Source organism: Rhineura floridana, chromosome 5, assembly GCF_030035675.1.
Source record: "Rhineura floridana isolate rRhiFlo1 chromosome 5, rRhiFlo1.hap2, whole genome shotgun sequence".
NCBI classification, from domain to species: domain Eukaryota; kingdom Metazoa; phylum Chordata; class Lepidosauria; order Squamata; family Rhineuridae; genus Rhineura; species Rhineura floridana.
The window spans coordinates 174893282-174915736 of NC_084484.1; the positions used below are offsets into that span (position 1 = coordinate 174893282).

Consider the following 22455-nt stretch of genomic DNA (forward strand, 5'->3'; position numbering starts at 1 on the left):
AGTCACTGCCTCTCAGCCTCATGAAAACCCTATTCATAGGGTAGCCATAAATTGGAGGCAGTACATTTACATTTGATATAGTTCAGATAGGTACTTTAAATATGTTTGATCTGCTTTGCAATTTTAGTGATGTTTCCTATAGTAAAATCCTTTTTTTTTGCTTTTTAATCTGAGAAGTAAGAAATGGGATCCTGTGCAAGAAGGGAGGAGGAGGGGAAGGAGAGAGGGGAAAGGAGAGGAGAGAGGGGAAGGGGAGCAGGGCCAGCACCAAAGGGTGGCTAGGTTGGGCCCTGGCCAAGGGCCCCTATGGCCCAGAGGGGCCCCTGAAGGGCCCCTCCTTAGGGTGTAGGGGTAGTGTTCCCTGTAAATGATCCTTGGCAGGGCCAACTCCCAACCCTGCCACAGAGTGCAGAGACGGTGCTCCCAGCCCCCCCACAGACCATGTGGGCCTGCAGCACACACCCGCTCCACCTCCTCTCCTCCCTTCCTGTGAATGCCCTGCTCACTGCACATGCAGCTGCCATCAACCAAGATGTCAGCAGAGGCTTCTATAAGGGGCTGGTGCCCTACCGCCATCTTGATTGTTGGCAGCCATGTGCACACATGCAGCATAGCATGCATGCGTGCCAACAATGAAGATGGCGGTGTGGGTATCAGCCCCTTAGAGAAGCCTCCACTGCCATCTTAGTTGATGGCAGTAACCTGCATGCCCAGCACGCAGGACATTCACAGAAAGAGAGAAGAGGTAGGTGGAGCAGTCCTGCATGGTCTGTAGAGGGGGCTGGAAGCAGGGGGCCTTGGGCAGTCTGGCACCCAAGGGCCCAGTCATACCTGGCACTGGCCCTGGAGGGGAGGGGAAAGGCATGTCTGATCCAGCAGCATCACTAGCGGGAGTGTGGGGGGGTGCGGACCTCTGGCGTGCGCCCTCCCTCCTGCGCACGCGCACACGCTCCAAGCTGGCGGTGGAAGGCCCGTCCCGGCTTCACCGCCAGCAAGCGGGCGCCTGCTTTCTGTCTCGCTCGCCTCCGAGGAGGAGTTGACTGCACCGACTTGGAGCGCTTTGTGACGCCCTTCCCTGGCTCTCCCTGTCAGGTTCCTACCTGCGTGTGGCTACTGCCTGTCACTAGGCACCACCAGGGACTCCACCAGTCCGGACTGTCCTTTTTTATTGTTTCTCTCCCCGCTCTAGCGCAGATCTCAACAGATCCCCCTGCTAGGCAACCACCAGTCACGTCCTAATACTAGTATTCCCAGAGACTCTGAATACTGGTATTGTTATTCTCTTCACTGCTGCCACCATTTGTTACAGTTTCCCTTCAGGCTTGGTCATTACCTTACCCTCCCTTCTGGTCTGTGAAACCCCAGCCAAGGATCAGGCCTTTGGTAAACCAAATTAAGTATTTATTAAAGATAACAAAGCTAACAAGATTAACAAGATTTCTTCTTAAGGCGCATAAGCATATGGTTTTACTCAATACTAATCCAAACTCCACCCCCCTCCTTCTCCACGCTCTCCTGACAAACCACTCTCTCAAACCCACCAAACAACCCACTCTTTCTCTTCTCCCCCCAGATTCCACTCTCACTCTTCCTTTTATACGTTCAGCCATTTTAAACACTCAGCCAATCATCTAGCATTCTACTGCCCATTCACTCCCCCTCCTCTTTCACTCCACTTACCATGTATCTTCTAAACAACCAACACTTACCATATATACATTAATACAGGAACATCACACGCTTCTCGGCTCCTTTGCTGGGCAATGGCGCAGAGCGGGGTGGCTCTGGGTGTCACCTCCCTCAGGGTGTCACCCGGGTGCGGTCCACACCCTCCGCACCCCGGTAGTGATGCCCCTGGTCTGATCAATTGCATGCCTTTTCAGTTCAATGGGATTTACTCCCATGCAATCATGCTTAGGAGGAGCAGAAGGGGGGAAGGGAGAGGAGAGGGAAGGAGGAAGGGATGGGAAGGAGGGGGAGGGGATTGGAAGGGGATGGGGGAGGGGGCAGGAGGGGTAAAGGAAAGGAGAGGGAAGGGGAAAGACGGAGGGGATAGGAGGGAGGAGAATGAGAGGGGAGGTTTGACCATTTGTATGCTTTTTGAGTTCAGTGGGATTTAGTCCTGTACAATCATGCTTAGGATAGGTGATACTGACCTGGGGGAGGGGCAGGGAGGGGAGAAGGAGGGGAGGAAGTAGATGGTGAAGGAGGAAAGGGGAGGGGAGGGGAGGAGAGGAGATTGGGTGGGTGGGCACTGGGCAGTGGGGAAGCCCCTTTCCTTTCCAAAAGGAAAACATTGCGAACAGTATCATTGTTTTTCAGGGTTTCCCTCACCTTTTTTTCTACAGCAGGCACATGTAGTCTCCCACCCAAATTTAAATCAAAGCTGTCCCTGGTCACATCCATACCAGACTTTTATTTCACTTTAGACAGTCATGGCTTCCCCCATAGAATCCTGGGGAGTGTAGTTTGTGAAAGGTGCTGAGAGTTGCTAGGAGATGCCCTGTTCCCCTCACAGAGTGACAGTCCCTAGAAGAGGGATGACTGTTAAACCACTCTGGCCACTAGAGCTCTGTCAGGGGAACCAGTCTCCTAACAATTCTCAGCACCCTTCACAAACTACACTTCCCAGGATTCTTTGAGGGAAGCCATGACTGTCTAAAGTGAAATAAAGGTCTGGTGAGGGTATGGCCCCCTGATTAGCCAAGCCAAACATCTGTGAGTATGGCTTGTAGAACACTGACAATTGGTTCTTACTGAGCATGCCCATGCTTATCATAGAGTCCAATGTTAAATTTCTTAATTAAAAATCAGCCATGCATTTTTTTAACTTTTAAACTGCAGAAGATGGTCAGAGTATGGGGCAAGGTCAGTAATAGGATTACAAATACTCTGTGAACGTGGCTGATTTTTAATTAACTTCAACAAATTATGAGATCACTGATGAAAAAAGTCTACCAGCATTCTGGATTTCCCCCCTCTTGTTTTATGCTTTGAACACTCAGATACTCTCTGGGTGTTTTGTGTATCGCCATGAAAACTTAGAGGGTTGTTAAGCAAGTGTTTCTGAGTTCAGGAGTATACGTTTTGTAAGGTTTTGTTTTGAAATGAGCTTATGGGAAGCAGGAGAATGGCACAGGGGGTATTTTCAATTTAACATTGTGGGATGTGAAAAATCCATGCTGGCTATAGTATACAGCTACTCTCATGGCTGTATAATATATGGCACATCAGCCACAACCAGCATGGCAAGCAAACAAACAACAAGAATAAGAATCTTGGCAGGCCTGTACAGAATGGCAGGTTCCTAAATCCTTGCTCCTCTCACAGCAAGCCTTGTACTGGGCTTTGTGAAAAACTGGTCTGGCGCTGACACTCTATTGAAATTTATGGCTGTCCAGGGGATGCCAGTTGGGCAATAAAAGCTGAGATATACATTCCAGGAATAAATAAGTGAATACATGATTCTGTTAGTGCAGATGCTTCTTTGGTGAATGCTGTTTCCTTTATCAAGATGTTTTCCCTCTGTCTCTAGACAGCAGCTTCAGATGGGCCAGACAGACGGGCTGCAGGCAAAAATCAGGATAAAGGGAACCAACCTCCTGATAATCATTCCACAGATAAAACTGCAAAGGTAAGAATGATAGTGATCGACTTGGTCAGGCAATGATGGTGGAAAAGGAACCATGTCAGACTTTCTGCATCTACACAATGCCTTTCTCTGGATGTGTCTGCACTAACAAACTGGGGAGGATTCATTGGGAAGTGGATAGGAAAATAGAGGGGTATAAAATCATGCATGGTGTGGATGTGAAGTGGATAGAAAGAATTTTGCATACTGATCCTCCCAGGTTCAATTCCCAGTATGTCCAGATAGGCCTGGGAGAGACACCTGGCTGAAACCCCAGAGAGCCACTGCCGGTCAGTGTAAACAATACTGAGCTAGATGAACCAATGGTCTGACTCAATATAAGGCAGATTCCTGTTTTCCTATGTTATGACAGATGGTACTTCCACAGTTGAAGGCATCATGTTTCTGAATACCTGTAGCTGAAAACCAGAGGAGGGACAAGTACTGTTGTTCTCCTGCTTGCAGGCTTGCCACAGACATCTGTGAGAACAGGATGCTGGACTAGACGGGCCATTGGCCTGATCCAGCAGACTCTCATAAAGTTGTTAAGGGAAATCCTAGGAGGAAAAGCCAAGGGAATTGGGCAGATACAACCAAGAGCAGGCAGATCTTGTGCTCCATCCAAGATGGCTGTCACTGCACCTATCTAAAATTTGCACCTATCTAAAAGAGCATTCTGTCTTCTAACCTGTCTAATTGCTGTCCTATCTTTCACTTTCTCTGTGGTCCATTTGTACTGCTCCTGAACAAGTGTTCTGTTTGTCAGCCTGTGCTGTCCCACTGTGGCATATTTACTATTTTTCTGCCTTCTCCAGTGTGGGAAGGGCATCCATTCTCATGTTTTGGCAAAGGAAGAATCCATGGATTCCTCCATACAAATTGGCATATTGCACAGGATCTCCACGGGATCTGGGTACTGCCTTCAGAAGCAAGATGGCTTTTTTCAGTGGTGGCACCTGAGTTGTAGAACAGTCTAGAGAAGCAGCTGCCTACGTTGCGTTTGTGTGTGCAGGGACACCCTTGAGGTCTTCTCCTAGTGCCTCCTCTCACTCTCTGCCCTGTTGGCCATGAGGTGGTGAAGGTGGTTACCTTTTCCTCCTTTGAAATGTACACAGAGCTATAGGAGGAATTTGGATGAGTGATGCTCTTTCCAGCTTCCTCTTTCAGCTCTATGTGCTTTTCGACTCTCAGGGTAATTCTGCTAAATCACTTGGAAAAGCCAAGGATGTGCTGTGTACTTGTGCGTGTGGTAGATAAATGATCAGAGGGGATGGTGTCCTCGGTACTTTCTCAAAATTGGGCCTGTGGGCTAAGAAGGTTAGAAATCCCTGGTCTAGAGCATGGATAGTGAACTTGTGCCTCTCCAGATGTTGTTGTACCACAACACCCATCATCCCCGATCATTGGCACTGGTGGCTGGGTCTGATGGGAATTAAGAGTCCAACCGGCATCTGAAAGTCATCAAGTTCTCCATCCCTGCTGTAGAAACACTTGGCCAGCACGTCTTTTACTAGCTTTTTAACTTTTGGCAAAGATCATTTTGTTCTCCTGAGAATTTAATGGATGATTAATCTAAATCTTTCTGTTTTCTCTACTCCTACTGTTGCTTCACTGCGTTCCAGTTTTTAACATTTTCTTTTAATTGTATGTTAATTGTTGACATTTGTATTTGCCTTGCTACCTGGCTCAGAAGCTTTTGCTCAGGACCTGAGGGCAATAGCATTGTCCCCCCGCCCCCGTTCTCCCCAACGGCTGGTATTCCGAGGCACACTGCTTCTGACACTGGAGGTGGAAGATAGCCATGTTCAGGACTAGAAACCTGAGAAGCCACTTGAGGAGGAGGCTGTAACTGAAGCATTAGAGCAGATGAGGCAAACCAAGAGCACTTTCTGCAATGGGATCCTTAAAACAGAGATTTGGGGAACCTGCAGGCCTCCAGATGTTACTGGACTCCAATTCTCATTGGACCTGACCATTGGCTGTACTAGATTGGAGCAACATCTGGAGGGTCACCAGTTCCCCATCATAAAAGGTACAGGGACTCTTGGTAGCTGTGTTGTGAATGACTTGACTCTTCGCATAGCAGACAGAATAGTGGCATCCCTAGGGGACAATTAATTGATGGGGCAATATCATTTTGCTGTTTCTTTTTGTTTGTTTGTTTACGTCTCTGCTTGCTTCCCACAGCAAATTATGACTTAGTTTCCAGGTAACTGGACGAGAAGGCTGATCACCCTGGGAGGCGGGATTAGTTTTGTATTGACAAAGTAATGATAGTTATAGCAGTTTGCAGCTCAGCAGTAAAGCTGAATGGAGACATGGTTTAACATTGTTAATTTTCTTCATTATAGTTCTCCTTTGTAATAAATAATAGCCTTCCAGCCTGCCAGGACAAAGTTAAGGGTGTCAAGCTTTCCAATATTGTAACTCATGCAATATTTTCACAGGTTTACAACTTGGCTGTGACAATTCTCCCAGGCTTCCCTCACCGCCACTTTTTTGAAACAGCCATAGAAAATTTTCAGCTCTCCAGTTCCTTTGTTCTCTCCTTGACTCCCCTCAAAATAAAATAAAAAAATGATGTGGGCTTTCCCTTTTAATATTCTTAAGTTGGAAGTAAAAGGAAAAGAAAGAGGAGATTGGAATGCTTATTTGATCCCCTAAATGTCACAAAATACCTTTACTAAAAACAAGGGGAGAAAAAAACGCATGGAAAATGTGACTTTTCTTTTTGCCAATGCACACATCTAGGAAAAAAAAGTATATGGTATAATCCTCTTGGGGCTATACTGTGATGTTCCTATATATTAGTGTATATAAGGTAAGTGCTGGTTGTTTAGAGTATACATGGTAAGTAGTGAAAGAGGAAGGGGAGTGAATGGGCAATAGAATGCTTGATGATTGGCTGAATGTTTAAAATGGCTGACAGTATAAATGAAAGGATGACAGGTAAATCTGGGTGAATGTGAGGTGGTGAATTGTGGAATCTGGGGGGAGAAGAGAAAGAGTGGATTGCTTGGTGGGGTTTGAGAGAGTTGTTTGCCAGGAGAGAGTGAAGAAGGAGGGGGGTGGAGTTCAGATTAGTATTGAGTAAAACCATATGCTTATGTGCCTTAAGAAGAAATCTTGTTAATCTTGTTAGCTTTGTTATCTGTAATAAATACTTAATTTGGTTTACCAAAGGTCTGATCCTTGGCTGGGGTTTCACAGACCAGAAGGGAGGGTAAGGTAATGACCAAGGCTGAAGGGGAACTGTAACAAATGGTGGCAGCGGTGAAGAGAATAACAATACCAGTATTCAGAGTCTCTGGGAATACTAGTATTGGGACGTTACTGGTGGTTGCCTAGCAGGGGGATCTGTTGAGATCTGTGCTAGAGCGGATAGGTAAACCATAAGAGAGTGCGGTCCGGACTGGTGGAGTCCCTGGTGGTGCCTAGAGACAGGCAGTAACCACGAGCAGGTAGGAACCTGACAGGGAGAGCCAGGGAAGGACACATCACATGTGGTGTCAGTAGCGGTGGGATACGAACAACAGAGAATCCAGATACGAACTAAAGAGAGTCCCAAAGACACGTGGTGACAAAGGAGACTACGTCACAGGTGTTGGCTGTAGCAGTGAGATACGAATACTAGACAATCCCTAATAGTTGTGTGGCAAACAGAAATAACAAAACAAGATTTCTTGTGAGAGTGACTGGCAAAGAGTGTGTGGCAAAGAGTGAGTGAACTCAAACACCATGGCTGAATACATAAAAATGAAAAGAGAGGAGCTGGTGGAGAAGTGCATAACATTCAATTTACCTCATGAGGGTAAAGGGGTAGATGAATTGAGGGTAGCACTTATAGGATTTGCAACTGTCCAGCAAAAACAACCTGTCAGAGAAGAGACCCCAGAAGGAAAAACAGAGAGAGTTGGAAGCTGAGAGATTGAGGATGGAGGCTGAGGAAAAAGACAAGCAGAGAGAGTTGGAAGCTGAGAGATTGAGGATGGAGGCTGAGGAAAAAGACAAGCAGAGAGAGTTGGAAGCTGAGAGATTGAGGATGGAGGCTGAGGAAAAAGATAAACAGCGGGAGTTGGAAGCTGAGAGATTGAGGATGGAAGGTGCAGAGAACGAAAAACAGAGGGAGTTGGAAATTGAGAGAATGAGATTGGAGTTTGAGGAGAGGGAGAAGCAACGAGCATTGGATGCTGAATTACAAGTAGAAAAGTTAAAATTTGATAGAGAGAAATTTCACTCTGAGGAGACAAGGAAAGAGAGAGATGGAGCAAAAATAAAAATTACTCCAAAGGACTTTGCTGTCTATGAGCCTGGTCAAGATCCTCAAATTTACCTCAGCACCTTTGAAAAAGCAGCTCAGTTGTGGGGGCTACCTGAAGATAAATATATGCAGTATTTATCAAACCTGATTAAAGGGGAATTGGCTGAGGTATACCAATATTTCCCCTCAGACAAGCCCGTCACCTATGCTGAATTCAAAGAAGCAGTGTTTAAAAGATTCAGACTGGGGCCTGATTATTTTAGAAAGCTTTTCAGAAATTGCCAGATACAGACAGGGAGGTCTTTTGTGGAACTGGGAGCAAAGTTGATGGATATATTTGGAAAGTGGATGAGTAGTGCCAAAGCTCAGTCAGTGGAAGAGGTGAAAAGCCTCATGATACTGGATCAATTATACCATCAGTTACCACCAGAAATAAGGCTCCTGGTCAAAGACCGTTCCCCTACATCTGTGCAGGAGGCCGCAGAGATGGCGGATCACTTCGCCTCCAACAGAACTGGCTGGGTGGGGAAAACATCAAGAGAGTTTAAACCCAGACCATATAGTACTGGCAGAAGGGATGTGGTACCACAGCGAGTGAGTCCTCCATTAAAATCTGAAGGGCACAGGACACCCCAGAGTGGATCTGTGTACCCTAAAAGTGAGGAGAAATTATGCTACAAATGTGGTAGACCAGGGCACCTACATTTTCAATGTGAGGTTGCCAACCCCAGTAGTAATCCTGCTCAGACAAGGGCAGTGAAAACAGAGCCCAAGGCTTTAGAAACAGCGAAAAAGGTTCAGTTTTGCCAGATAAACTGGACAGAAGTAACAGACCTTGATTCAAGTCTGAGAGAGGAAGTGAGTGTACAAGGGGCAAATTATTGGGCATTGCTTGACACTGGTGCCGCTCAGACGTTACTGAGGCCAGATTTAATAAAATCTGAAGAAATATTACCTCAGGAAACAGTGACTATCCAAGGAGTGAGGGGTCAACCAGAAAGTTTGCCTGTGGCCCTGGTGGAAATGACTTGGAGAGGCCGAGAGGGCCGATATAAAGTAGGCATTAATGCCCAGCAACAAGAACCAGTAATACTGGGAAGGGATGTAATGGGCGCCCAAGGAAAGATCTATGTAGTGACCAGACAGCAAATTGGCAGAGAAAAAGAAGCCATATTAAGGGGGGCTGAAACAAACAGGGTGGAATCTGTTAACCAGCCTCAGGTCACCATAGCAACCATTAGCAGGCCTGCTGAAGAAGACAAACTGTATCAAGTGGTCTCTGGAGAAGAAGCAGAGCAATTCAGGGAAGAGCTGCATAAAGATATCAGTTTGAAGCAGGTAAAGGAACAAGCCCTGACCCAACAGATTCCTTTCACTGACAAACTGAGGAATCAAGTTGTGTGTGAGAATGGGATTTTATATAGACTGTGGATGCCTGCTGAAAGAAAGGATGAATGTGAACCAGTGAAGCAATTGATAGTACCTAGCAAATACAGAACCAGATTGCTAGAGGTAGCCCACGATGTCCCATGTGCAGGACATCTGGGAATAAAAAAGACCAAGAGGAGATTGGCCATTATTATTGGCCAAATATCTCCAAGGATGTAAAACAACATTGTCTATCTTGTAGAATATGCCAAAAGGTGGGAAAGAGTGGAGTAAAGACCAAGGCACCCTTAAAGCCCCTTCCTATAATTGGACAACCCTTTTATAGAGTGGGAATAGATTTGGTGGGCCCTTTTTCCAAACCCACAAGGCATGGCAAGAAATATCTAGTGGTGGTGGTGGATTTTGCCACCAGGTACCCAGACGCAGAAGCACTGAGATCTGTAGAAGCCCCTGTAGTGGCAGAGGCTTTATTAAAAATCTTTATGAGGCTGGGTTTCCCTCATGAAGTGCTGACAGATCAAGGCAGTGTATTCATGGGAGAAGTGATGCAATGTATGTGGAAATGTTGTGGTCTAAAACATCTAAAGACCACTACTTACCATCCCGCCACTAATGGGCTAACTGAGAGATTCAATGGAGTTTTGAAGGGCATGATAAGAAGCTATGTTCAAAATCACCCACAAGACTGGGATGAACGTTTGGGATGCTTCTTATTTGCATACAGAGAAGTCCCTCAGGAGTCAACAGGCTTCTCACCCTTTGAACTAATGTTTACTAGAAAAGTGAGGGGACCTTTGGAACTGCTAAAAAATTCATGGGAAGGAACTCTGGGAGAGTACAAAACTTCTGTAGTAGATTTTGTATTGGAATTCCGCAATAAATTAACATCAATGATGGAAGTAGTGAAAGAGAATTTGAGTCATGCACAGCAGAAGCAAAGTTACTGGTATGACAGAACAGCCAGAGAACGTGTGTATGATGTGGGAGATATGGTTATGGCGTTCATACCCAGGAAACATGACAAATTACAGGCTAACTGGGAAGGACCATATACCATCAGAGAAAGGCTTGACACAGTGACATATGTAATCACCACAGACCAATTAAACAAAAGCAAAGTGGTTCATGTAAATATGTTGAAGCCTTACCATACCAGGGATGCACAGGTGTTGCAAGTTACCTTATTCCCTGAGGGAAGTGGGCCTGAACTTCCAGAGTTGGTACAGGAAAGCAAAGACAAAGGAGGGGTAGATCAAGTGGAATGGTCAGAGGAGGTAGAGGAGGAAGTAAAAGAAGAGATTCTGAGAGTTTTGAAAACCTATAGGAATCTCTTTAGCAACAAACCTGGCCGAACCAGTATAGTTATACATTCCATTGATACTGGAGATCATGCCCCAATCAGATCTGTTCCGTACCATGCGAATGGGAAAGTTTTGAATGAGATCAAAAAGGAGGTGGAAGATATGCTGGAATTAGGAGTGATCAGGGAATCCATCAGTCCCTGGGCCTCAAGTATTGTCCTGGTTCCGAAAAAAGATGGAACGACAAGGTTTTGCATTGATTATCGGCTAATCAATAAAATTACTGTCCCAGATGCGTATCCTATGCCTAGGGTAGACGCTATGTTAGAGTTATTGGGGGCAGCAACCATTATCTCTACACTAGATCTCTGTAAAGGATTTTGGCAAATGGAACTAGACGAGCAATCCAGAGCCAAAACTGCCTTCAGTACACCAGATGGGTTATATGAGTTTGTGACCTTACCCATGGGACTAAGGAACTCACCAAGTTCATTTCAGAGGCTAATCAATACTGTGTTGCGAGGCATGTCAGATTTTGCAGTGGCCTATATCGATGACGTGGCCATTTTTAGCAAGTCGGTGCTTGAGCATGTCCAACACCTGACAACAGTATTGGAGGCCTTAAGAAAAGCAGGCCTCACAATAAAAGCTAAGAAATGCCAGTTTGGACTAAAGGAAGTAATTTATCTAGGACATAAGGTGGGGAGTGGGAAAATCACCCCCTTATGGAGCAAGGTGGAGGCAATACAAGCGTGGCCGATCCCCTTAACCAAAAAACAAGTAAGGGCATTTCTTGGTGTGGCTGGATTTTATAGGAAGTTTGTGAGAAATTTTGGGGAAATAGCAACCCCCTTGTATGAATTAACAAAGAAGAAGTGTTCTGAGTGTGTGGTATGGACGGATGAATGTCAGAAGGCTTTTGATCTGCTGAAGCAAGCCTTGTGCCAAGGACCCATATTAATAGCACCAGACTATGAGCAACCATTCATCGTGGCTACAGATGCGTCGGACCTCGCGCTGGGAGTCGTCTTGCTGCAGGAGAGAGAAGGCACCAGACATCCAGTGGCGTATCTGAGTTGCAAGCTGACGCCGAGGGAGAAAAACTATTCGTCGGTCCAGAAGGAGTGCCTAGCAGTCGTGTGGGGACTGAACAAGTTGCGCCCATACGTGTGGGGACGAAGATTCACAGTGACTACGGATCATCGGGCCTTGTTATGGTTGCAGACTATGAAAAACCATAACACTATGCTGCAGAGATGGTCCTGGGCCCTACAGGACTATCAAGTGGACTTCCAGTTCATCAAAGGCAAGGACAATGTAATGGCCGATGGACTTTCCAGGCAAGTGGCTGGGACTGCAGTGACGTGACCAGACAGAGGAACAAAGAAAGACATTTTCCCCATAGAGACTTTTATTTGTTAACGCGACGTATAAATCCTGGAACAGGAATAATACTCTGCAGTTGTTTAAGGGGGGGGAAATGTGATGTTCCTATATATTAGTGTATATATGGTAAGTGCTGGTTGTTTAGAGTATACATGGTAAGTAGTGAAAGAGGAGGGGGAGTGAATGGGCAATAGAATGCTTGATGATTGGCTGAATGTTTAAAATGGCTGACAGTATAAATGAAAGGATGACAGGTAAATCTGGGTGAATGTGAGGTGGTGAATTGTGGAATCTGGGGGGAGAAGAGAAAGAGTGGATTGCTTGGTGGGGTTTGAGAGAGTTGTTTGCCAGGAGAGAGTGAAGAAGGAGGGGGGTGGAGTTCAGATTAGTATTGAGTAAAACCATATGCTCATGTGCCTTAAGAAGAAATCTTGTTAATCTTGTTAGCTTTGTTATCTGTAATAAATACTTAATTTGGTTTACCAAAGGCCTGATCCTTGGCTGGGGTTTCACAGACCAGAAGGGAGGGTAAGGTAATGACCAAGGCTGAAGGGGAACTGTAACAAATGGTGGCAGCGGTGAAGAGAATAACAATACCAGTATTCAGAGTCTCTGGGAATACTAGTATTGGGACGTTACTGGTGGTTGCCTAGCAGGGGGATCTGTTGAGATCTGTGCTAGAGCGGATAGGTAAACCATAAGAGAGTGCGGTCCGGACTGGTGGAGTCCCTGGTGGTGCCTAGAGACAGGCAGTAACCACGAGCAGGTAGGAACCTGACAGGGAGAGCCAGGGAAGGACGCATCACATATACCACCTTCAGAATGTAGAGAGAGGATTGCACAGTTGGGTGGCCCCATGTAAGAATACCTCCCAGCCGGTAGAAATCTAGCATATGAGGGGAAAAGGTTGTAATGGCCCAATCTGCTCCCTGACATGCTAGTCAGAAGTGCAGGAGTTCTTTGCAAAGATGAATGGTTACTCAGATATGCAATATCCCACCTTGCTGTCTAAGTGGCACAGTTCCAGATATTTTATACCACATCCTTCTTCTGAATAGGGCCAAGCTGGGTGGGCACAGGCAGTCAACAGCCTGCAAGTCAATGGATCATCATACAGGACTTCTATTCTAGCAGCTCCTGATAATGGGTGGATTGGCCCTACAGATCAAACTACATGTTAGCATGCTGGCACATTCAACAAAAGCCTGGCAACAGCTTTTTTTCTAAGGAAAAGCAGCTTTGAGTGGGGGTGTTTTGAAGTGGAGATGGATTGGGAAAGGAAAGAGGGAGCTTGACCTTCCTTTGTCCCAAAGTGATAAAAGAACAAAAGCTAAAAAAGATTGTGAAGATAACTAAGTTCATAAGAAGAGCCCTTCTGGATCAGGCCAACAGCCCATCTAGTTTAGCATCCTGTTCTCATATCTAGCCAGATCCCTCTGTGAAGCCCACAAGCAGGATCTGAGTACAACAGCCCTACTGGTTGTTTGTGATCCCTGGTGCCCTCCAGAAAGTAAGGTCTTAACCTGATGTAGATAAATTATGATCACAGACCCACAAAAGTTGATACTCACAAGTTTGCCATCCCAACTCCGTTACTGAGGGACCCAGGCGAGTCTTCCTTGGGAGGGAATAGAATTGCATAATTTGTTGTTGTTGTTACTAAATTGATTGCCCACCCTTCACCAGGGTGGGTCACAACAATATAAAATACTTTATTAAAAAGTTTAAAACAAATTACATTCGCAACTAGAGAGGGTAGAGATAGATAGATAGATAGATAGATAGATTAGATAGATAGATAGATAGATAGATAGATAGATAGATAGATAGATAGATAGATAGATAGATAGATAGATAGATAGATAGATAGATAGATAGATAGATAGATAGATAGATAGATAGATAGATAGATAGATAGATAGATAGATAGATAGATAGTGTGTAAAGCCAGGAGGTGTGTCTTCAGCTTATGGCAAAAGCTATACAGTGAAGATGACAGACACACCTCTGTCTAGGCTAGTCTTGCCCAGCTGTGGTTCCCAGATGTTGGACTTCAACCCCCCATGATCTCCAGCCAGCATGGTCAATGGTCAAGAATGAATGGAGTCATAGTCCGACATCTCAGGACACAAAGTTGGGGTAGGCTGATCTAGGCACTATCACCAAGAAGATCCTTTCTTGCTTAGCTACCCAGTAGACAGCAGACAGCAGACAGCAGGGTATTACTGAACATCTGAATTGGGAATGGGTGAGAAGGCCCTGGACCAGTCTCTAGATGCAGGGCTGGGCTGGGTGAGGGCTAATAAATTGAGTCTGAATCTTGGCACGACAGAGGCTCTATGGCTCAGTGCTCAAGAACAAATCCTGCCAGATTAATCTTATCTCATTTTTTGATTGGGTAACCTCCCTGATAGACTGTGGAAATGCTGGGGACATAATATATCTTGACTTCACCAAAGCTTTTGGCAAGTGCCCCAGGATATTCTGATTAGCAAGCTAGCTAAATGTGGGCTGGATGGACCAACTATCAGGTGGCTCTACAGTTGGCTACAGAATTGAACTCAAAGAGTGCTTATCAATGGTTCTTTCTCAAACTGGGGGGAGGTAATGAGTGGGGTACTGCAGGGCTGGTTCTGGGCCAAGTGCTCTTCAACATATTTATTTATTACTTGGATGAGGAGGTGCAGAGAATGCTTATCAAATTTGCAGATGATACAAAATTGGGAGGAATAGCTTATACCCTGGAAGACAGAAACAAAATTCAAAAGGATCTTTTATTATTTATTTTTATTAATTTTATTATTTGATTTATTTCCTGCCCTTCCTCCCAGCAGGAGCCCAGGGTGGATCTTGATAGGCTTGAAACACTGGGCTGAAAACAACAGAATGAAATTTAACAGGGATAAGTGCAAAGTTCTACACCTAGGAAAAAGAAACCAAGTGCACAGTTATAAGATGGGGTATACTTGGCTCAGCAATACTGCATGCGAGAAGAATCTTGGGATTGTTGTTGATCACAAACTGAATATTAGCCAACAGTGCGATGGGGCTAAAAAAAAAGGCAAATTCTATTTTTGGCTGCATTAACAGAAGTATAGTTTCCAAATCACGTGAAATATTGGTTCTCCTCTATTCGGCACTGGTTAGGCCTCATCTTGAGTACTGTGCTCAGTACTGGACACTACACTTTAACAAGGATGCAGACAAACTGGAACAGGTTCAGAGGAGGGCAACAAGGATGATTAGAGGACCGGAGACAAAGCCCTATGAGGAGAGACTGAAAGAACATGTTTACTCTTGAGAAAAGAAGACTGAGGGGAAGTATGACAGCACTCTTCAAGTACTTGAAAGGTGTTCACACAGAGGAGGGCTAGGATCTCTTGTCGATCATCCCAGAGTGCAGGACATGGAATAATGGGCTCAAGTTACAGGAAGTCAGATTTTGACTGAACATCAGAAAAAACTTCCCAGCTGTTAGAGCTGTACTACTATGGAACCAATGCCCTAGGGAGGTGGTGGGCTCTCCAACCCTGGAGGCATTCAAAAGGCAGCTGGACACCAAAGTATGCTTTAGGTTGGATTCCTGTGTTGAGCAGGGGGCTGGATTTGATGGCCTTATAGGCCCCTTCCAACTCTACTATTCAATGATTCTATGATTCTTGAGTCTGGGAAGTTGTTCAGTTGCCTGCCCTGGATGGGGTTGCACTCTCCCTGAAGGAGCAGTTTGGGGATGCTTCTGGATCCAGCTCTGTCACTGGAAGTGTAGGTGCCCTTGGTGGCTAGGAGTACCATTTTCCAGCTTCTTTTAGTAAGACAACTATGGTTGTTCCTGGATCAGAATCTCTTGACCACAGTTGCCAATGCATTACTAATCTCGAGGCTGGATTACTGCAACGTGCTGTATGAGGGACTCCCCTTGAAGTTGGTCTGGAGGCTACAGCTAGTGCAGAACACGGCAGTGAGGTTGTCTGTGGATAACATCTTGCATGTGGGATGTGCACTGGTTGCCAATCTGCTACCAGGCCAAGTGTAAGGTGCTGGTACTAACATATAAGGCCCTAGGCAGCTCAGGACCAGGTTATCCCTTATATACACAGTAGGTCTGTGGAGAGTTTCTCCTCCAAGTTCCAAAGATCAGAAGCCTGTTCCACAGTAACTCAGAGCAGGGCTTTCAGTGTGGCTGCCCCTGTTCTGTGGAATAGCATTCCCATTGAGATACGACAAGCGGCCACTATCTGCACTTTCTGGAAACAACTAAAGACATTTTTGTTCTGACAGGCTTTCCCAGTTGAATGGGTCTCTGCCATGGGTGTCTACTTTGTACTGGTGTACATATAAGCTGTTGGATTTTGTGTGTGCATGTTGTTTTTAACTGTTTTTAGGTGTTTTTATTGTAGCTTGAATATCACTTTGAGATGCATGTGTAGAAGGCGATAAACAAATAATACAAAGCAGGGCTCCAAAGACAATCTAAGTCCAGAGCGGGCTTCTTATGGGACAAAGTGATCCTTAAGATTCCTGGGACCCCAGACTGAGATGTATGTGCAGGGAGGTGGGAGAGGGATGTAAATGATCATGTGGGAGGGTGATGCTAGACCAGGAGTGCCAACAGGATTTCTTGGGCCCAGTACACTACATGTAGATTTAACTAACTATGATCACCCCTAATGATACAGCTTTCTTCCATTGCCTCCATGGTCTCTTAGTACAAAGGAAACAAACCCAGTCTGCGTCTGTGTTAGAATTGTTTTAATATGTTTTCTTTAATAATATGTTTTTAACCCTTTTTTTAAAAAAAAGATGTTTTTAAAGCTTTTTAAAAAATGTTTTTGACGTTGTTTTGTTTTAATGTATTTTAAGGTCTTTTTATGATGTGTTTTTAGCGTTTCAGTTTGCTGCCCTGGGCTCTGGGAGGAAGGGTGGGATATTGTTTTAAATTGTTTTAAATTTTTAAATTGTATTTTAAATTGTTTTTAAAAGATGTGTTTTAAATTTATATATTTGTTTTAATGTTCTTAGCTACTGTAAACTGCCCAGAGAGCTTCGGCTGTGGGGCGGTATATAAATACAATAAATAAATAAATATAAATCAAATAATAAATAAAATAAAGGAAACTGGAGGTACCTGAATGATCATGTCAGTTTATAAAGCAGAAGAGGAAGACAAAGTCACAAAGCAATAAAGAGCACAAGATACTTATAAGGCATTGCTTCTTTCCAAAGGGGCTCTCAGCTCTAAAGAAACAATATGGTCCCCAGATTTTCACTTTAATTTCCATCCGCTCCCCTGATGGAAGGAAGCTGAAAGCATTATTCATAAAAAAGTGCCACACATACATTTTAATAGTTAACCAACCCTATAAAGCAGTGAGCTGTTTTTCTAATAGCACATCATTAACATGCAAGTGGCATCTCTTGAAAATATATACTGACAAAGAGAGAAAAGAAAAGGCTTGGGAAATCAAACTGAGTTCCTGCCCTTCTTCAAAAGGATCGTAGCAGAAAAAGTCATGCTCTTTCGTTCTGTCTATTTCTGCAGCCATAGTCGATCTAGATCAAGATGACTGCCTAGGGACCATCTAGAGATAAGATTTTGTTTATTGTTTCTAAAAGCTGAATGATTATATCCTGCTCTTTGTTTTAATATGTGAAAATTGATGGTAGTGATTTGAAAACTGTTTTTATTGCAATGTGAAAACTGTTTTACCATGTCTGCATTTTATTTTTTGGTAAGCCTCTTGGGTCCCACTCACTATTTTATAAAGAAAAGAGGTGTGTGGGTGTGCGCGCATATGTATGAATGAATGATTTAGGACTGAAGTAGATTTTATCTTGGCAAACACATGCCCCCAAACCCAGTTTTGCCAAGATAATGGGAATTCAGGGGCACTTATTAAAGGGGGGGGTGAGCATCAGGAGGGAGAACTGCTGAAACCCTCCCAATTACGGCCCTCACCCATTTTTCTGTCATATTAGCTTCTAGTTTCAAATCCCGATTTGCAAGTTAAGCTATTATGAATGGCCAAGCGGGAGGACATTTGAAGAGAAGAATGGAAAGGCAAGGGAAGAGTCTAGCACAGGACCACCGACAGACAGTAGAAAGAGTCTGTTTCTAGAGCCAACAAAGGGACTGGACTCTTAGCTTCCTTCCTTCCTTCTTGTCATGGCCCCGTCAGAGGACTCCTCAGATGAGGACGACTCAGGAGTAACAGCAGCAGACCCAGGAGCAGCCGACTCAGAAGGAGACACGGAGGAGCCTCCTGAGAATCCAGCTCCTTCTGCCCCTCAGCTGCAGAGCACCCCAGGGACAGCAGAGGCCCTGCAGCCAGACACAGACAGTGAACAGGATACTCCCCCCTCACCTGCAGAACGTAGACAGCAGAAGGTCAGGCAGAAGAAAGGCAGGCCTGTCTCCTTAAGGCCCAAACGCTGAGGGCTCACACCTGCTGTCCATCCTGCTCTTTATAAGGCACACCTTGGCTGCAGCTTGTTGCTGACTGCAACGTCAGGCGTGGCTTTGTGTAGACCTAGTTTCCCTGCAGCATCTCTTTGACTGACCTCCTTGGCAATTAATCCCGGACCTCCACTGACCTCGCTTCTGGACTTCTGACTCGGCAAGTACGCTTTGGATAGGCCTGGCAGATTTACAACCCGACTGCTGGCTAAGGACTTTCCTTCCCTGCCAAAGACCCAGGAATTTCCAGCCCCCCCCTGACACTGCTGATGCAGTGTAGAGCTGACACTTCTAAAGTAACTTTCCAACTGCTCTAAAACAAATGATAGACCCTAAAATGTGAGCCACCCCCTCGGTTTCTGTGAAATGAGCTTGCTTGCCTTGCACAACTCTCAAGTAAGCAGGCAGCGGGAATCCCTTGGAGTACTGGTGACCACCAAGAGTGGCGGAATGAGGACGAAGCTTCAAGGCAGTGGCAGAGCTAATCCCCTGCCAATGCCATTTGTTGAAAAGCAAACCTGGAGATTAGTTGACTCAGGAGTGGGGTTGGAAAGATATGCCAGTTTCAGTTCTCTGAGTTTCTCATTCGCCCAACCTTAAATTCGGTTCCCCACATTTCTGCAGCAGTTTGTGATTTTTTAAAAGAAAATGAAAATTCTCCAGCATTTTTGTGGACATTTCTCCTAAAAAGCACATTTTTGTAGGCAGGTTTGACTAATGTACACATTTTAGCAAGCCATTTCTTGTATGCACACTTTAATATATGCATTTTTGTAAACATTGGTTGGAGAACCGCATTGCAAAATTTGGATAAGTGCAAATTTCAAAGTATGGCTGTGTTTCAGTTTACATATAGTTTCGGAAAGTGTGAATTTGACAGATTGAGCTTTAAATATGAACTGAATTGAATTTCACCCCCAACCCTAGTGATTGATAACCAGGGATCTATAAAAGAAGCACCCCATAAAAAGAGGCTTTTCTTTTTTTGTAAACAGGAAGTCCCCCAAACTGCAATATTAATTTGCAATATTACACAGAGTAAGGAAGCTTGGCACATATGTACAATTTATATAATTTTAACTACCACTGATCATTGTCAGTAGGAATCTGTATCCAGAAAGTGTTTGGCAGTAGGGGGCAGTGTGGGGAAGTGGCAGCACTCACCTGGCCTCTTGACAGCAGAGTCACTACTGCTTTCTGGAGAGGGGGAGGTGATAGGTGATGGGACATTGGCAGAGGGAGAACACACTGGCAGGGGTACCGGTGGGCCAGATTCTTATCTGCTCACCCCTGAAGGACAAAATTTGACAGGCGGGAATGGCCATGCTTTGAACCTCCAGTTGTTGGGATGTGAAAGCAGAGCGCGGGGCTATTTGAAAGCCCTTTTGCAAGCAGCTGGGGGGGCTCTTTAAACCTCAGTTTTCAGAGTTTTCATAGCCCTTTCAAACAGCCCAGCCCTGCTCTCTGAGCCTCTGAAAACCAGAAGGAAAAAGCAGAGGATCAGGTGCGCACAGTCAAACGGAGCAGGATCAAACCCTTGGCTCACCATCTGGTGAGCAGAGAGTACAGTCCTGCTGGGGTTTCCTTTGCCAGCATGGTCCCTGCGGGGAATGAGCTGGTGAAGCAGACCCCTGCAGCCAGCAGGATTGAACCTTTTGCTCATCAGGTAGTGAGCAGTGAGTTCAATCCTGTTTGGTTTGATTGAGTGCCTGTTCCCCTGCAAGGTCTAGGCGTGTACAGCCAAAACCACAGCCTTTTTCCAAACAGCCTTGCACTGATTTAAACCTCCAGTTTTCAGATGTTTAAAGAGAAGCATGGGGCTTTTTTGCAAAAGGGTTTTCAAACAACTCACACCGCTCTTTGAATGCAATTAGTTGGCTCAGATTGTTTTAATCAACTGATGGCCCTCATTATTTATTCTGATTATTCTTTACGACTTATGTTTTATTTTATGCTTATGTTTTAGTTAAAGGGCAGAAATGGTTTTTTTCCTATAGCCCTTTAAAAAATGCACTTAATTAAAGATATCCCAGTCAGATGGCAGGGTTAGCATGCAAATAGTTTATTTACATTGCTGTGACCATGTTTTAGTCTCTGCTGATATGCTGTAAATTGTCTTCAGTGAGTTGGATGCAATCGTAGCAGAAAATACGAGTCTCTGCTTTTTTAAACTTTCATAATTTTTGAATGTCAAATGCTGAATTTCAATACTAATTCCAAATGCTTTTGTGCCCTTTTCTTTAAAGGTTAAATCCAGTGTTTTCTATCACTGCTTTCTCATAGAACTGTCATACAGCTCATAAACACACCGCACACCACAAAACATTCTGAATAAAACTCATTATAGTCTTAATGCTAAGGACTCCCTCCCAGCAACATAATAAATAAATAAATAAGCTGACCCTTAGTAATAGCACATGTACAAGGTCCGTCTAAGCAAATCTTTACACTCCTCCCAAAACATTAGAAAATGTAGGCTCTTGGAGCCAACTCCATTGAGTCTAAGGCCAGTAAGGATAAGGCTCTGTTGTCAACTTCCAGTCAGTGGCAGCTGGTAGCTCCATATCAGTGGGACAGTGGAATCCGCTTGGGGTTTTAGTCTGAGTGTTCAAGGAGCTGTCCAAGGTGCTGAAGCACTTTGCGCAACTCCATGAATGCTTGGACTGAAACCCAAAGCAGATTCCACTGTCTAAAAACCAGAGCAGATTCCACTGCCCCACTGACATGCAGCCACCAGGTGGCGCTGCTTCCAGTGATCTACTTTTGGGAATGTTGCTAGTTACTGAGTCAAAATAGTGTCCCTTCTATGAATCCAATCTTTTTCCTGCTTTGTGCCCCAAAGATGCATTTTTGTATTTGCACCATGGAAACCACCAAACATCTCTGGTTGCAACTGCTGGAACTTTCCTAGGGTAATTTATGTAGTTTGTTATGATGCCAATTTTCCAGATGCCATATTCACTTTCAGTATCGTTTTAATTTGGTTATAATTGCTTATAATTTCACTGGGAACAATTTGAACTGGTGTCATACCTATTTTTCTCCAGGCTTGAGTTTTGGTGTGAAAAGGAAGGTTTTTTGGGGGTGGGGGTGGAGTTTTCCAGAGGCCTACTCTCCAATGTGACTTTTTTGTGTACGCCAGTTTGCTGCTGATCACAGCCCCAATTGGCTGTTGCTTTGGCGCCATTTTTTTAAAAATTGTCCTTGTAACTCCTAGAAACAGTGAGGCTTCATATTAGTCAACTGGATACAATTACTTCAAAAGGCTGCTGAGGGCTGTCAGGACCCCTCCCATGTGGTCTCCACCTGTCATGATTCCACCTCAAGGACCTGGTGTCTGAACTGTTCTCTCACCGGCCCTAGCACAGATCTCTCAAGATCCCACTGCTAAGCATCACCACCTGAAACTCTCTGTAAACAATATTGCCTTGAGACTGTGCCTTAGTGCACTGGCCTATTGCTACATTGTGTCTGGGTGCACTTGCAGGCCACAACCCCCCTGTATCTTTGTGCCTATAAAGATTACAGCCCTGGGTTGCCCTGGATACTTGATGATGGATACTATCTCTTCACTGCTGCCACCATTGATACTGTTACCAACCTTGGTAATATGCCCTGCCCACCCTTCTGGTCTGTGATATCCCCAGCCAAAGATCAGGCGTTTTGGTAAACCAATAACTATTTATTTATTTACACAGGGAATAACAAGATTACTTAAAGGTTCAGTCAACATGCTTGTGGTTTCATAAAATGTGTTATTCTTTCTATTTCTTAGTCATAATAAGCTGCATCGCTACCCACCTAAATCCAATCCACCCCTCCAATACCCAGAACCAACCACAACTCTCCAAAAACCCCTCCCACCCCTCTCCCAGATCCCTCAGAATTCCCCCCCCTAACTCAGTCTACTTACCACATATACTCAAATAAACCCGCACTTACCATATTTACACTATTATATTTACAAGGGCATCACCAGGGCAAATGAAGCTATTTGTGTGTAGACATTAAGAATAAAATTAGGTTAAAAGCA

At 44.8% G+C, this 22455-nt stretch overlaps 1 protein-coding gene across 7 annotated transcripts in view; it reads left to right on the forward strand.

Moving 5' to 3' along the window:
- DLG2 (discs large MAGUK scaffold protein 2) overlaps positions 1-22455 on the forward strand; it is a 1398326-nt gene that overhangs the window by 209335 nt on the left and 1166536 nt on the right. For all 7 annotated transcript variants that reach the window (XM_061628927.1, XM_061628928.1, XM_061628929.1 and 4 more), the window contains one exon: positions 3536-3634. In XM_061628927.1, coding sequence (XP_061484911.1) covers positions 3536-3634 — 99 coding nt within the window. The remainder of the gene's footprint in view (positions 1-3535; positions 3635-22455) is intronic.